General features: G+C 54.9%; 2 protein-coding genes across 2 annotated transcripts; one reads left to right on the forward strand and one right to left on the reverse strand.

Annotated features, from left to right (window-relative positions):
• Positions 1–4,425: 4,425 nt before the first annotated feature.
• LOC128277382 (transferrin-like) lies at positions 4,426–8,571 on the forward strand. Its single transcript, XM_053015830.1, has 4 exons — positions 4,426–4,620; positions 6,040–6,555; positions 6,628–7,452; positions 7,530–8,571. Exons 1-4 carry the CDS (start codon positions 4,536–4,538, stop codon positions 8,435–8,437), a joined length of 2,334 nt encoding a protein of 777 aa, XP_052871790.1. The 5' UTR covers positions 4,426–4,535; the 3' UTR covers positions 8,438–8,571.
• A 178-nt stretch (positions 8,572–8,749) lies between these two features.
• LOC128277300 (protein rotatin homolog) lies at positions 8,750–15,542 on the reverse strand. Its single transcript, XM_053015744.1, has 8 exons — positions 15,503–15,542; positions 15,223–15,413; positions 13,764–15,145; positions 13,603–13,692; positions 13,350–13,536; positions 10,359–13,290; positions 9,215–10,286; positions 8,750–9,143 (listed from the first exon to the last, which is right to left on the reverse strand). The coding sequence occupies exons 1-8, from the start codon at positions 15,540–15,542 to the stop codon at positions 8,750–8,752; spliced, it is 6,288 nt and encodes a 2,095-aa protein (XP_052871704.1).
• Positions 15,543–15,647: the final 105 nt, after the last annotated feature.

Raw genomic sequence — 15,647 nt, forward strand, 5'->3', positions numbered from 1 at the left:
ACAATTTCTCCTTAGTGCGTTCGTGTGCTGTGAATGAAACAAACGGAACCATTTATAATCCGGAAAATAGCGGAAACTAGCGTGTCCACCACATCGTGCCTCGTCACGTGGATAGTTTAAGTGGCCAAAAAAAGAACGGAAATCTCGCGCCTCACACCGGCAAGCGCTATTTTTGAACGAGAAAAATAAAGACAGTGAGGAAAAGCTTACTTTAAGGAAGATCATATTTGGAAAGAAATTCTCTTGATCGCGATTTCACTTGAAAGTCAGTCGTTTTTTCATCCCACGAATCGTGCGATTAATTGCCGAGATTAAACTGTGAAGTGCCATTGATGATATTGCTATCACGCTAAACAGGGGCCATTTGAACTGTAATTCAGCAAACGGGTCGCACACCTAGAGAAAAAATCGAAAAAGGAACGTGACCGCAATAACGTTCGGCCGTGCGTGAATCCTTCGGCACCGACACCACCCTTGGTTGTGCTCTAAATTGCCATACTTTGTGTGTTTGTTGCTGTCATTTGTCACCGTGGCATCATTCACCCCGCGGTCCCGGGAGTTGGAAAAACAAACAGGGTGGCCGGCGACCCCGGTGTCAGACGTTTGAGACACTGCTTCTCCTGTGTTTGTAGCGCGCGCCCGCGTTTTTTTTTTGTTTTGAATAATTTTCACGGACCAAAAAGGACCGTTATATATAGCGTACAGCTGTGCGGCACAGTGGTGCCGCACTGGTAAACAATAGGGCCCAAGACGACGGCGATGAACGACGCACCACGCCCATAATGAAGACATTTTCACCCACCCATCATTACGGCTTCCAAATGGCGCACACACCTCGGCGCGGTGGGTGATCTGTTTGCCTGGCTGCCTGTCTGCGAGGTCTGGGTCTGGAAAACCCGATCTGACACGTTTTTAGGGCGGGCCGGGAGGGGGGTGCCGTGAAAGGCGTAATATGCAAAACCACGCATCAGATATAATATTCTGGCTCGCGGAAAACGACCGGCGTTAATCGTTCCCGCGGTGGAATGCGCGGTTATCGGCCAAGTGTTTGTTTGTTTGGCTGTACCTATTGCTTCCCGAGTGATTGCTTCTTCAGCTGTCAGGGTCGGAGGCTGTCGGAGCCGTCGGATTGAACGAACGGGAACGAGGGATGCAAAAATTAGCAAACTCGGTTCGGCCTCGGCAAGCCTGCCATAAATATCTGTCCAAACAAATGTGCCGAGATAAATGTGCGGAACCACGCAACAGGACGCAGGACGGTGGAAAATTATGTCTATTTTCGGGTTTGTTAATTTGTTAAGTATGGTGGGGCAGCATTTATCAGTGTTTCATTCATTTGTTCCCACCAGCCACCAAGACCCGGATTTGGCTCCGGGCCGATTGGGTGACTTGGTTCGGGAAAAGTTACGCCACAATCGGTTGCCCCGGCATGTAATGTACTACGCAACGCCGACAGACAAATTAACGCTTCCCAGAAAGACGGCCCCGGGGGTTGACGCCACGAACACCATACCCCGTGCCAGTTTGAATTGGTGCACTGAGGCGAGAAAACATTTCTCCGAATCAACCATTCACACGAGCATCGAGTAGAGCGGCCCATACGGAGCATAATCGCGACCGACGTCCCTGCGTAGGCAGGATCCACAGCCCCTAACTTTACGATACCACAAATCCTGTTTATTGATGGCAAGACTCTCGGTGAGGATTTTCCGGAGAGCGAGGGCACACGAAAGGACCGCTTCCCCGACGACGACGACGGCGACGAGTTGAGATCATGATGAACTTTTAATGAATTTTCTTCTACGCGCCGACACAACACTTTGTCGAGGTGAATAAATTGTTATTGTCGTCGCTTGGCGGCGCCTAAAGTTGAATAAAAAATATTTTATTTCGGACGCTCGACGTACTCACCATCGAATGTCTCTTGTGGCGCAATGATCGATCGCACCGCCTCGCGGTGTGTGGGGTTCATAAATCGACAGCCTAGCGATCGCTGGCAGTCATATTACGATCGACGGGGGGAAAACTTTTCGCAGTTTAGCACTCACTCGCGAAACCGAACGGAAATCGCTTTATGTTTACACCGACCACTTCCGGCTATTTTTAACAAATTATTAATCTACAGTTTTTCAGCGGCACGCGTGGTGCCCTGGGAACAAAAAAACCACGCGGTTGCCAAAAACCCTGGCCTGGCGCCTGGTATCGGGTGTCCGTTGGACGATTCTGGTGGGGAGAGAAAAAATTTAAATTCCTTTTTTCCGTGGCGCTGCTTATCCAAACAGTTTACACTGACCGCGGCACCGCGGTGCTTACTCTACGCGAAACCGCACTCGCACTAAACGCACTGCCGGGAAGCAAAACGCACACTTGCCACTCGTAAAACCTGTAGGTAAACATCGCGAGGCAAGGCAGCAAAATTCATCAATCTGGCTTCGATCGATTAACCCGAAACCGGCCGGCCGGCCGGTCGGTCGGTGGTTTGTGTATTCTGCATTTTAGCACTTAGATCACATAAAAAAACGGATGCGGCATCTCATAGAGTAAGCGCATGCTATGATGGAAATCAATCGCACATCCGAACACACCACGCTTTTGATCGCTTCCACTGACGTGGTCCAACGATCACACGGATACAGCACGTTCACACTTTATTCGATCGATGCTCGTGGCATCGATTAATGGCTCCTAGAACACGGTTTTCTTATTAGTTACGCCTTTTTTTAGCACCAAATCCAAAATGTGTCGTAAACTTCAGTTTCAGCCACTGCAACCCGCTGCGACAAAGTAGCCTCCGATCAATCCGGGCGACTAAGCAGGGTTGGTTGAATCTAATTTACACCTTTTTAACGGCCCCTGTTTGCGGTACCAATTCACAGAACCTTTTACGGCACCACCACACCCCGTATGTGAACGAAGTAAGCGTTTGCATTGCGTCTGGCACGTTTCGCACTTGTTAATCGGTAAATTCAACAACCACCGCGTCACTTTACTTGCTTTGTCACTTTGCTTAAAATAAATAAAAAATAAAATATAATTTTACATTTCAAACCGATTCCGATTCCAGGAAGATCACGTCAAAAGGCTGCACGATCGGCGCGGCCCGTAAGCATCCGTTTGAAACCTCAACCGACACCGAACGCGGTTCGAAGGCTACTGAGATGTTGGCTCCGCACGCCGTGTTTACTAACTGCTCTGCTGTGCGGTGCTGTGGCCGTTCAGGATGTGATGGCATCCGTGGCACGCCGGAAGCCGGTTCGTCTTCGCGAGTCTCAATGGACACGAATGTGAAGAGCGCGGGAAAATTTTGAGCATGCGCCACATCAGCATGCCGGCGGCGGCTTGACGTCACAGGTGGAGGGTTAGTGGGTAGTAAACAAACGGTCGACGGGCAAAAGCCGAAGGGGGGTGATATGGCGCATTCGGTGCGGACCACGTGCGCGCTCGGTTGCAGGGCTGGCAAACCTACCCTTTTTTATCATTTTACAAATCCTATCATTGAAGGAAAAGAAGAAGATTGGTTACAAAAGCGAAACTGCTGCGTGATTCATGATGTGGAGCTTAATATAGATGGTCATACTTCACATGGATAGTTTTAAACAAATTTTAAAGGTAGTAAAATCTGTAGATTAAAATTTCTGTTCATTTAAATTTCTGTAAATTTTAATCACAAAGATTGTTTATTACGAAATTACTAAATCATGGGTTACAGGCATTAATGCAGCGAAATTGAGGAGGCATTAGTAGTAAGCAGTTTCTTATAGTTAATTATCCTGATCAAACCTGAGAATTCTGCTTCTTGACACATATATTTTTATTAAATTACTTCCCACGAAGGCCAGCAATGCGTCAATGTTTTAATGACTGATTAACTAGTATAGCACCCCTAACATGCATAAAGTACATTGCACTCCGCTCTGCATTCAGGACACGGCCTGTTGCCCGTTGGTAAACAGTGTCTGGAATAGTGCGACCGGAAGAGCCCGACGACACCGCGCCCATCTTTGTTTGTCCGTTGCGTGAGTAATAACCGGCAATCGGTGCCGGTCCAAAGGGCCAATAAAGGGACCGGGTTTCTAGGTACGCATCTGACGGGTCGAACGGGTTTCGAAAGCTTCATCTGAATCACAGACAACGATTGGGCGCGCGCCTGCCAGGAACCCCTCGAATAGAGTGATCCGTTCACCCTTTCCGGCTAATGTTGAATAATTCGAGGTTCGCTCGCTATCAGTGGGTGATTTTATGCGAACATTTTATCTTATCGCCGGGCCCTGGTGGTGGTGGTGGTGTGCGAGCGATGATAACGGACAAATTCGTTCCAGACCCGGGGCTGGGCCAGGACAGTCGAGCGCGTTCATCCGTCCCCGGTGGCGATCAGTTCCGGGCGACACTTCACGGTAACGGCATCGTGGCTCGGTGTGGCTTTAAAGGGTTCAGATTGCTCCCGAACCGTGAGCAGCAGTGAAATCTCAGTGAAATCGAGTGAAAATCGAGTGGCACCATTTCCGGGAAAACGGCCAACGAATTCTTAGTGAGCGATGTCGAAAGCTGGTGGCTTGGCAGTATTACTGGCGCTGGCGCTGGTGGCCCTCTGTGGCTTTTCCAACGGCCAGATGCCGCAAGGTAATGGATTAGGTTTGGGGAGGGTCCTGAAACATGAGTATTACTTTGAACCTCCTCCATCAAAACTCCGTGCCTAGATCCGTGTGCAAATGTGAGGTTAGGCCGCGCACCTGAAGATGGCTTGCAACTCGTGACGATCATTTTATCGTTCCGGTCCGGTCCTCAGCTTATCATTTCGAGGCCAGTTTTACGACGGTCAGACTGAACGCACGCACTTTTGGTGGTGATTTACATGGTGAAGGCCACTGCGGAGACACGGTGACAAACATTGGGCCGGCCCATAAAATCCTAGAAGTCAGGGGAGTGATCTTTTCACATGGTTTTCGAAACCACCGTCAAGTTACTCACCCGTCACGTCACGGTGACGCACGCAAGATACTGAGCTTAAGCATTGTCCGTTGGGTGAGCTCACCGAACGCGCAATCCACTTGAGGTTGGCCGGGTGAGATAGCTCCCGTTTCGGAGGCCATTCAGCCGCTGAGCCCACTTTATTAGTAGCCCAGTTTTATGACGCGCGGTTGATGACCACGTGTGGACCATAGAGTTTACTTGGCAAGATTTTAACATGAAACTGAATAAGAATTCACGATCGATCCGTGATCGGTTTATGGTACCCATGATGGATGATGCTTTCAACTTCTTTCGCATAGCGATGCGAGTTCTCCAGTTTGGGCCCCAAAATGGTCTGTGTACTTTGGTGAATTTGATTAGTCAACCGATAGGGGAGCTGTCTGAAGTGATAAGCGGCAGATAGCAGCAAGTTGCTGGGTTGGGCAGTAATCGGGAGTGTTTCAATTAAGTCACGGTAATGGCTGGCGAACAATTTGCAAATAGCAAATGCTGCTCCAGTTGTTGGCATTGCATGCGGAGCCTTCCTTTAAATTCCCTCCATAATGTTGAGTTGAGGTTATGTTTGCAGTGTCCAACCGTTTTCCAAGTGTGGTTTCGGAACGGCAAACATCATTCCCCCCGAAAAAAGGGGACCCAACAAGGTGACTGCATTCGGGGTGCCGCAGACCTTATCATCAGCGCTGTATCGACGGCGATAAGCCGAGCAAACAATTCGGTGTACTTCAGCTCCGGGACCCTCGGGGCGTGATATGGTCCGCTTAACACCGCGCAATCGATACCGCGCCCGCGATTTGGACTTAATTGTTGAATACTTTCGCGCCATCCGACACCGTTCCAAAGGTGTGCGTGCGCTTTCGAGGCCCACACGCGCGTCAGGTTCTCGGAATTCGTAACAGCGGTCCGTGGGTTGAGGGTCCAAACAAAAAAGAGGAAGATGCGCGTTACAATTCCTCCTTGCGTAACCCGTGGCCGCTAGAGATAAGATAAACCTTCGCTTGCCGGACCGGACTCCGGGTTCGTTTGGAGACCGCCCCCTAATGTAGTACACCTCTCTTGCTTCGCCCACAGAGCGTGTGTGTGCCATCTCGCGGTACGTGGCCGAGTGCGAGCAGCTACAGCGCGGCCAGTCCGGTGTGGTGTGCGTTTCGGTGCAGGACAGTGTCGAGTGTGCGCAGCGTATCCGTAACGGAACGGCCGATTTCGGTGTGTTTTCGGCCGAAAGTGCCCTGCTCGTGGCCGGCCTTGGCTGGGAAGGACTGACCGTCGTCAAGGAGGTACGCAATGCCGAGCGTAGCAATGAACCGCACGACTTCCAGGCTGCGGTCGTCGTACGGAGCCGTTACACCGGTGGGGTGGATGGACTGAGCGGACTCCGTTACTGCCACCCCGGATTGCACTACGGTCGGACACAGCGCTGGACCGAGCGGGTCCTGAAGCACTTCGAACGGCGCGTCGTCCCGACACCGTGCGATGACAACCTGCACACGGCAACCGAAATCGAAACCGCCGGGCTGTCGAAGTTCTTCGGCCAATCCTGCCGCCCTGGCCTGTGGTCCCAGATACCGAAAGAGGATGCCAGTCTGAGTGAGTTCTAGCGGCACACCGTGCCATCATACGGTCACGGTTCATCACGCTTTCGCCTTTCTTCATTCGCAGAGGAAAAGTACTCCAGTCTCTGCGCGATGTGCCCGAATAAGGCCTCGTGTTCGTACGATAGCGCCATCGGTACCCACCAGGCGGCCCTGCAGTGTCTCGAGCGGGACGGGGACGTCGTCTACGCCTCCGTGGTGGAGATTAAACGATTCTTCTCCGAGCGGACCACGATTGTGAACGACTTTTCATACCTCTGCCAAAACGGTACGCTGCGGCCGGTTAGTGGAGAGCCCTGCGTCTGGCTAACACAACCGTGGGCCAGCGTGATGGCGGCGTCCACGAAAGCGGTACAAGTCTCGTCGATGATCGATGCGTGGCTGGGCAAGGTGGCCGGCTCACCTGCCCAGTGGGAATCGGCCATCATCGACATCCTGACGCGCCACCGGACGGATCGATTGACTGGCAGCAGCTCGATCCAAGCACCGATCGACTTCATCCGGCCACACCGTGAGATGCCACTGCCGTCCGATCTTTGCGGCACGACCGGCCGCTGGTGTACGACTTCGCTCGAGGAGAAGGACAAGTGTGAGGTACTGGCGAAGGCCGCCTTAACGTCCGGCGTGTTACCGAACCTGCAGTGCAACAATCCCATCCCGAACCGGATCTCCTGTCTGAGCGAGATCGCGGGCGATCGGGCCGACTTTGCGGGCATCGACTCCAACTACGGGTACCTGGCGCGCCGCTTCAACCTGAGCGCCGCCCTGTACCAGGAGACGGACAAGGAGAAGTACTCGCGGGTCGTGGTGTTGGTGCGCGAGAACAGTGGCTTCGATCGGTTCGAGAAGCTGCGCAACTCGAAGGCCTGCTTCCCGGAGTTTGGTGGTATCGGTAAGTTCCCTTTCCCGAGGCGCTTCCGGTGGCCCGATCCGCAATCGTTCTGACATTTCCCATTTTCATCCCCGCAGCTTCGATCGCGTTCGTCAACGTTGGTCGATCACGGGGCATTTTCGATCGCAACGAGTGTAACTACGGTCGGTTGATGAGTGATTTCTTCGTGGAATCGTGCGCACCCGGTTCGCGTGACCAAATGCACGATCCGGAGGGAGAAAACTCCGACAACCTGTGCGCCCTGTGTCGCTACGCTGAGACGCCGGTACCGTTGAGCCGCTCGTCGGACGATGTGGAAGCCGTGCCGGTCGATGGAGTCGATGGAGAAGGAATGGTCGTCGACGGCATTGATCCAGCACTGCGGCAAAACATTAACGTTGAGGCAACGGTCGATCGTAATCTGTTGTGCTCCGCCAGCGACTCTAACCGGTACTACGGAACGCGCGGTGCTCTGCGCTGTCTGCAGGAGGCGGGCGAAGTGGCCATCATCGAGGCCCAGAATCTGGCCGATCACGCGAAGGCGCTGTCGATGAACGAGAACAACTACCGAGTGTTGTGCCGCAACGGAACACTGGCCACCTACACCGGGTTCACGGTGGACGAGGAGTGCTACCTGACGACGATAGTCGATGGTGAGATCGTTGTGCGCCGGCATTGGCAAAAGTCGGACAACGTGGTCCACGCGCTCAGCTCGCTCGACCAGTACCTCCAGAACGACCCGGACTTCCGGATGTACAACATCTTTGGCGGAGTGAAGAATCTTCTGTTCGAAGATTCAGCCCTCGGTCTGGTGTCACCGCAGCACGCGGAGTTGGGAACGGCGGTGCAGAACTACATTCGGCTGTTCGAGAACATCGAGGACTGCCAGAATGCGGGCACGTCGACGACGGTCGCTCCCGGTGGGCAGGGTGGCCGTGCCGCTATCATGACGGTGAACCTTATCCTCACAATCCTGCTGGCGGGCCTGATCGCCTGGAGGCTGTAGTCGCGTATCGCCGCAGAGAGAACAGGGAAAAGCAAAGCGACCGATATAATCGTAGAGTGTAGATCCACGAAGTGTCACTAGTAGTTACTGTACAGACCCCGGAATCGGAGAGGGAAAATTGCGAAAATAAATCGAATCCGTAAAACACTAGCCGACCGAGGGAAGCGGGGGTAATTTCGGAGAGCCACGTCGAAATCAATACTCGGCTACTTTCCTACCGTTAAACGATACGATTTATTTAGAAACATCTGACGGCACGTTCATTTTTCACGAATCTCTAGACTTTCGGGCAAAGGCGGGGTCGCCACCTGATCATGCATCCTCCAAGATGCGGCGCACCGTGGCCAGTACGTTCCACAGCTCCTCGGTCGTGCGGCACCCCGTACTGTCCGCCCGGGCGACATCCTTCAGGGCGTAGTGCTTCCACAGGGCGCCACACATGCGCACCAGCGGGCTACCCTTGACTGCGGCCCGTCCCTTGTGACTGTTGGCGATCAGTTTCCACACCGCGACCGCTCCGACCAGCTGCTCTTCCGGGTGGCTCGATTGCTGGAGGGCGCTCTGCAGGATGAACATGTAGTCGGCCGATGCCAACAGCGCGGACCGGTTGGCCGGCACGAACGTGAGATTGCGCACGATCGACATCGACAGAAGGCGCAGCGTGGGGTTGGACTTGCGAACCAGCGCCCCGAGGACGGTCAGGTGTCTACACGAAAGGCACGGCAAGAGATTGATTAGAAAGAGAGAAAGAGCGCTCCGAAGACGGGAACCGCTTACCGCACTTCACTGATGTCACTGTAGCAGGTGTAGATCGCCCAAAACTCGAGCCACAGGCGCGTCACCTCGGGCCACGGATCTTTCAGCTTCGTCACGCTCGGGTGCAGCTTGCTAATGTTGTCGATCACGTTCAGCTTGCCGATCGTGCTGCGGCCCTCGTGGCAGGAACAGCAGTTCCCGAGCACGCGCAACGCGAACTTGAGCAGCCGCAGGCAGTGCTTCGGACCCTTCACGCGCCCTGTCTCGCTGGTGACCGTCACGATGAGCAGCTTGAGGATGGTGTGCGGGAACCCGGTCACCGGAGCGACCAAGGCTTTGCAGACCATAATCGATGCCTCGGTCAGAAAGGCCAACGCTCGCACGAAATTTAACTCCAGATCGTGGTTGTTGCTGAGCCAAGGCCAAAACTGGAGCACAATCCGGCACAGCTGCGCAACGTGGTCCGGCTGCAGTTGAGCCACATCGGCCGGGGCATGGAACCAGTACGCCAGCACCCCGATCTGCATCGATAGCTCCTCGACGATGGGCCGTTTCTTGGCCTCGCCGTACCGGCGAACAAACTCCGGGCAGCTCAGCTTACCCAGCACCTCCTCGTGGATGGTGCTGAACCGATCGATGATCATGGCCAACAGATTGCGCTCCCAGGCCACGCGGCGACACTGGGGCGAATACTGCAGCAACATCAGGACCGCCGGGAAGAGCGTCCGTTTGTCCATCGCATTCGCGAACGACCTGCCGGCTTCCTCGCGCAAAGACAGCGTTTCGAACTGTTCGAGGATGGCGGTAAAAATTACACCAGACCCACTGTTGCTGGCCATCGTCGCCTCGGACGGAGCGGGCCTATCGACGGGTGTCACTTTGCCCTCGTCCCTTCGTGGCCGATTCGGATCGATGTTTTCCTCGCCGGAGTCGTCCTCGGAATCGATGGAATGTTCACGCGGGGAGTCGTTGCGCATCATATCGGCACTGTCCAGGATCGCCATGAAGCTGGGGAATTCGGGCGCTACTACCGGATTGAACCTCGACATGAGCGCAATCATCAGCATATATTCGAGGCACGTAACTTGATACGCTACGAGAAGGGAAGAAAAAAGAGTGTGAATTAATCGCGCCCCCGAAGGTCCGTCGGCAGGCGGGCACGCACCTTTCACACCGCTCCGGATGCCGTTCGCGATGGTCCACACGATCGGTTTCACGTCGAGATGGGCGAGCACGCAGTTGATGAGACTATTGCCGTCGCTCGTTATCAAAACGTGGGACACCAGCCGCATGATGGCACTAGTGGTGCACTGTAGAACGCCACCTTCGACGCCCTCGTCCTCATCCTCGAAGTCCTCGTAGACGGTCGGATCGAGCAGGTACGTGATACCGCCGATGAACGCTTGGTTGTGTGTTAGCAGCTCAGCCACGGGATTAGGGTTCGCACTGCCCATACACTGCACCAGCAGATTGCACACTTCGGCCACCATCAGCAGGGCGTTGCGGGTCGGTTTCAGCGGTACCTTTGCGACGCAGTCCACCAAACCCTGCAGACAGCCCTTTTCGCGTACCATCGGAACGAACGACGTCGGCACGAGCTCCACCAGCGCACGGTAGATCAGGGCATAGGTTTTGGCCAGTTCGGGTGTGACGAGCGGTACCGCATCGCACTCCCCCAGTACGTCCAGCGTTTCGCGAGCCGTAAAGTGCTCCAGCGAGCGGACCGATTCCTCGAAGAAGCGCGACTTTCGCAACAGAAGGCACACCATTCGGAGCGAATCCTCCGGGTCGATGCTCGTGGCGCTCGGTTTGGTCGCTCGAGAATCGACCGGTTGCACGGAAGCGTGCAGCTGACCGTCCTTGCCATCGCGATGGGACAGCAGACTGATCAGCAGCCCCGCGGCAGATTCCTTCACCAGACACGCTTCGTGCGGATCGAGCAGTGTGCTCAGGCAGCTGGCGTGTATGCCACCGGGCAGATAGGCACAGTCGCGTACGATCGCACTAGCTCCGTCGACGGTACGAGCAATCTTGGCCAGCACATTCCAGGCACAGGCCCTGACCAGGGCGCTACTGTGACTGCACTGTGTGGACACCGTTTTCACCGAGGATGTGCCCCACTGCATCTTCACGCCGGTCGGCAAGGGCTCGAGCAGGTCGGCGATCGTTAGCAGCGCCATTCGCACGATCGTAGACCCGGTGTAGCTCGTAGAACGGACGTGGAGGATGTAGAGTAGCAGTTTCCCGATCAGCTCGTCGATCGCTCCGATTCGCTCACGATCGAGCTGTTCGACCAACAGGCGTACCAGTTCGAGCAGCGGAATGATGCGCACCAGTTCACACTTGAGCAGACCCGCCTCGAGCAGCTGGTGGACGGTGCGAACTAGTTCCACCGTCCAGCAGGTCTGCCGGTGATCCTTCTTCTCGGCACTACGGTCACTCATCAGCAGTACGATACGCAGCAGATTGATCACACTGGAGTACAGATCGATACTGCAATCGTCCGAACGGAGCAGGAGCAGGAAAATGTTTGCCTCATTCGCGAGCAACTCGAGCACCCAGTCCAGTATCCGTGTGTTGTGCAACTCGATCAAACTGCCGATCAAGGTGATCACCTCGCTCAGTAGCTGCTGATCGGTGCCGGTGGACGGTGGCGCAACGACGAAGCGAGTCAGCGCTCGAATCACCTGCTCCGAGGAGTAACTTTTCAGCGGTATCGGCAGCAGCAGATTACCCTCGAACGTGGCCAACGCACTGAACACATCTGCGTGCGATTTGGCCGCACCGATCGCTCGCAGGTTCTTCCGAAACCGCGAACTAATGTGCGTCACCTTCAGCAGCTGCACATCCTGCTTCGTCAGCCGAAGGACACTATCGAACCGCAGGGCTAACCGGTTGTCGGTTTCCTTGCCTTCGCTGCGATACACGATCGGAGCAAGGTGCTCCTCCTGCTGCGCTGTTCGCCGATCGCTCGACAGTTGGGCCAACATGTTGTCGATCCCATCGAACCAAAGGTCGGCAAATGCGAAGCGTATGAACTGAAGCACCGCTTGCCGTTCACCAACGTTGGTTTCTAACGGCTCCAAAGTGTTGGACTCGAGACGCAGAATACTCTCTCCTTCGCGTGCGTCGGCAGTCGCGGGTGCTCGGCCGACCATTAGTTCCTCCAGGGGGCTCACCTCCCGGAACGGGCTGAAGCGCCAGTGAAACTCGCACACGAACGGGAGGCGGAACGAACCGGTTTGGCACAGGCGGGGCAGTGAAATGGTGCGCCCGGCACCGAACGAGTAGTCGGCGAACAGGAGCAGATAGAGCAGGGCACAACACTCGACCCGGAACACGGGCATGTGGTGGAATGCGAACAGGGAACGTACGATCAGCTCGTAGGCCGTCTCGTTGATGCCGAGAAACCGGCGGAAGCTGGTGACGGTAAAGCAGAGCTTCGTCAGGATGCCGATGGCGGGGATGGCGGCATCCGGGTAATCGATCCGCTGCTGGTGATCGTCCTGCAGCGCGTTGTAGAGCGCCTTCAGCACCATTGGCCAGCCGGATGCGTTGTGAATGAGCCCGCACAGCAGTGGATCTTGCGCCATAGCGTTTAGCTGGACAAGGGCACTCCGGCGCAGTCCCGGATCACATTCCTCCTGTTCGAGCGTATCGAGCAGCGGTCGGACCGCACTGACCTCGTAAACGTCCGACACCTGGTGTTTGCCGATGTCGTAAGGCATTTTTAGCAAACACACGCCACTTGGAATGGTGTCGCTGATGTGCTCGATACGTGGCACGAAGCGACCCGCCTGACCGGTCGAACTGAGCAGAAAGAGGACGCGCGTGAGGGCTTCCTCCCGGACCTTGCCGTCCTCGTGGAACAGCATCCGAAGGTTTCCCTGCAGCACGTTGAGCAACGGGAGCTCACAGTCCGGATGGAACAGCCCCATCACGGCTTTGCGCAGCGTCGTATCGGTGGCCCCGATCGTGGCGGCCTGCAGCAGAGGTGCGATCGGCAGCAACAGCTCCTGCACGTCAGTCCACTTTTCGCGCAAAAATGCTCGCGAGTTGCAGAGGAGCAGCAGCATCGTTTCAGCACACCGACGGATCTGGAGACGGATCGGATGCGATTAAGACACCGTGACCGCACCGCTGGAGGAGACATTACCTTTGTGTTGCTGCTCGGGTACCCGAAGCAGGTGATCTCGGTGACGATCTCGAGGGATAGCGGGATACCGAGCGATCGTAGTTTGGGAGACGTTTTGGAGAACAGGCTTCGGCGCGTCATGATCGAACCCTCGTCAAGCTGGCCAACGAATTCCTTCATCATACCTGTACACAGATCGTACGCCTCACTGTAATGTCGACAAGTCGGAAGTGAACGGACCGTTAAAGTGCCACCCCCGAAGGAAATGCCTTACCATCGTATCTCCTCGTCTCCGTGGGCCAAAAGACGCAGCGTAACGGATTCCATCGCCTCGCGCGTAGCTTCATCTTCGGTCATGAAGCAGCTGCAAATGTGACGGTGAAAACGGTGATTTATGATTCGCCATTTACTTGCCATTTCGTGTGAAGTACTTGCCTTCCGACGGCAATCATGAGGACGCGTACCAAATCGGTCGATCGATGCAAGTGGAGCGTCGTTATTGCATATAGTCCCCGGTTCAGTATCTCGGCATTGGTTAGCTCGTCCATGCCCGGACCATTGCGCAGCATTTCTACGGCCGGCTTCAAGTACTCCCTGACCCCGGCCAGTGTGCAGAGTGTTTGGTTGACCTCGGAAAACCCCTCAACCCACAGCTCGGTGTACAGCTCCGGGCAAGCGATCTGCATCGGATAGTCCAACCGGGCCAGGTGCAACTCGTTCATCCAACAGCTGTCCGTTTCCTCCAGCGCTTGCCGGTGGCCGGTTGAGTTCATCGTCGCGTAATCGGCAGGATTGTAGGTCGGCTGGGCACCGGTTTGATGCACCAGGTTCTCGTTCTCGATCTTGGGCCCGGCGTCTACCACGTTGAGCATCACCTGCAGGCTGATCAAATAGCGAAGCCGAGCCGAGACACTGGCCGTGTTCGATTCCCACTCCTGCCGGTAGTGCTTGATCAGGTAGCCCATCTCGCGACGCAACTCGACGTATCGCTGAACGGGGAAGTGGTCATCCTCATCCAACAGCTCCGTCAATCGGTACAGCACCGCGAAGATCATGTTCGACGAGCCCATGTCAAGATCGGTGGCCAGTTCTTTAGACAATTCGATGCCCAACTGAAACAGCTCATAAACGAACGCACCCACCGATATCTGTACCTTACGGATGTCGGCCGGACAGTTGCCCGTTTCTCCCGTGGTCCCCCCATTGTCAGTGGGCATGTGCATTACGGTGAGTTTCTTCTCCCGAATTCGCCCCTCGAGCGAATAGACCAACTGTAGCAGCATGGTGAACGCCTTACGGACGGGCACTTTTCGATCGTGCACCAACCGCAACAGCGAAAGGAAAATGTACGGTGGTTGCAGAAAGAACTCGGCCGGATAGTCCTGGATGTACGGGCCGAGGTAGCTCAGGGCGTGCTGCAGGTTTGGGTCGTCCGCATCGGTAGCCTCCCGCAGAGAATCGTTGAAACACTGCAAGACACTGGCTACACTCGGAGTAGGCACTTCCCAGCACACAGTGTAGAACGTTGGATCATCCTCGGAACGGGTAATCCGTTCCTCGACGCGATCGTGCGAAGGTTTCGTAAGATCGATGGTGTCGAGCTTTAAGCTCGCTAAACTGTAGGCAACGCCGGTAACGATTTTATCACTCGCTGCCGTTGCCGAGGAAACGGCTTTAAAGTTGCGCACTTGCTTGATTAGATTCTCCACCAGCTCGTCGTACTCCACGGTGGTCCCGATGAGGTAACGGATTTTGTTTAACTCCTTCGCGATCCGCTCGACGGTAAAGTACTGTACGATGTCCGCTCCATACTTGCTCTGTGTGGTGGGGAAATCAATTAGGAAAATGGCGTTATCAACGGCATCTGTAAGTGCAGACAAAGTTTGCTACTGACTGTCAGGAGCAGCGACATCAGTTCCAGCACCGTAACCTCCTCGCAGATCGGGTTCTGCCCGAACCAGCGGATGAGATTTTTGAACAGGGACGCTGCGTTGAAGCACACCTCAACGTTCTCCCAGAGCGCCCGTTTAAGCTTGTTCTCGATATCGTGCAGCGTCCGGACCCGTATTTCTTGGATGTCGTGAACTGCAAAAGCAAATGCGAGGCTCATGAGGCTCAGTGCCGATTGCCGCCGTGAATCAAAGTAAGCCTGCCGCAGCGCGCGCAATACTCACGAAGCTTTTCCAGCATCACATGGTTTATTGCTACGGCCATCGCGCAAGTGGGCCCGAAAAGGGTTCATAAAACCAAACACACGACGAAACGTGGCGCAAAAGAAATGTTTTAGCGGCGGCGTTTGTTGCCCGAAAGTGGCGGTTA

This window comes from Anopheles cruzii, chromosome 2, assembly GCF_943734635.1.
Source record: "Anopheles cruzii chromosome 2, idAnoCruzAS_RS32_06, whole genome shotgun sequence".
In the NCBI taxonomy this organism is placed as follows: domain Eukaryota; kingdom Metazoa; phylum Arthropoda; class Insecta; order Diptera; family Culicidae; genus Anopheles; species Anopheles cruzii.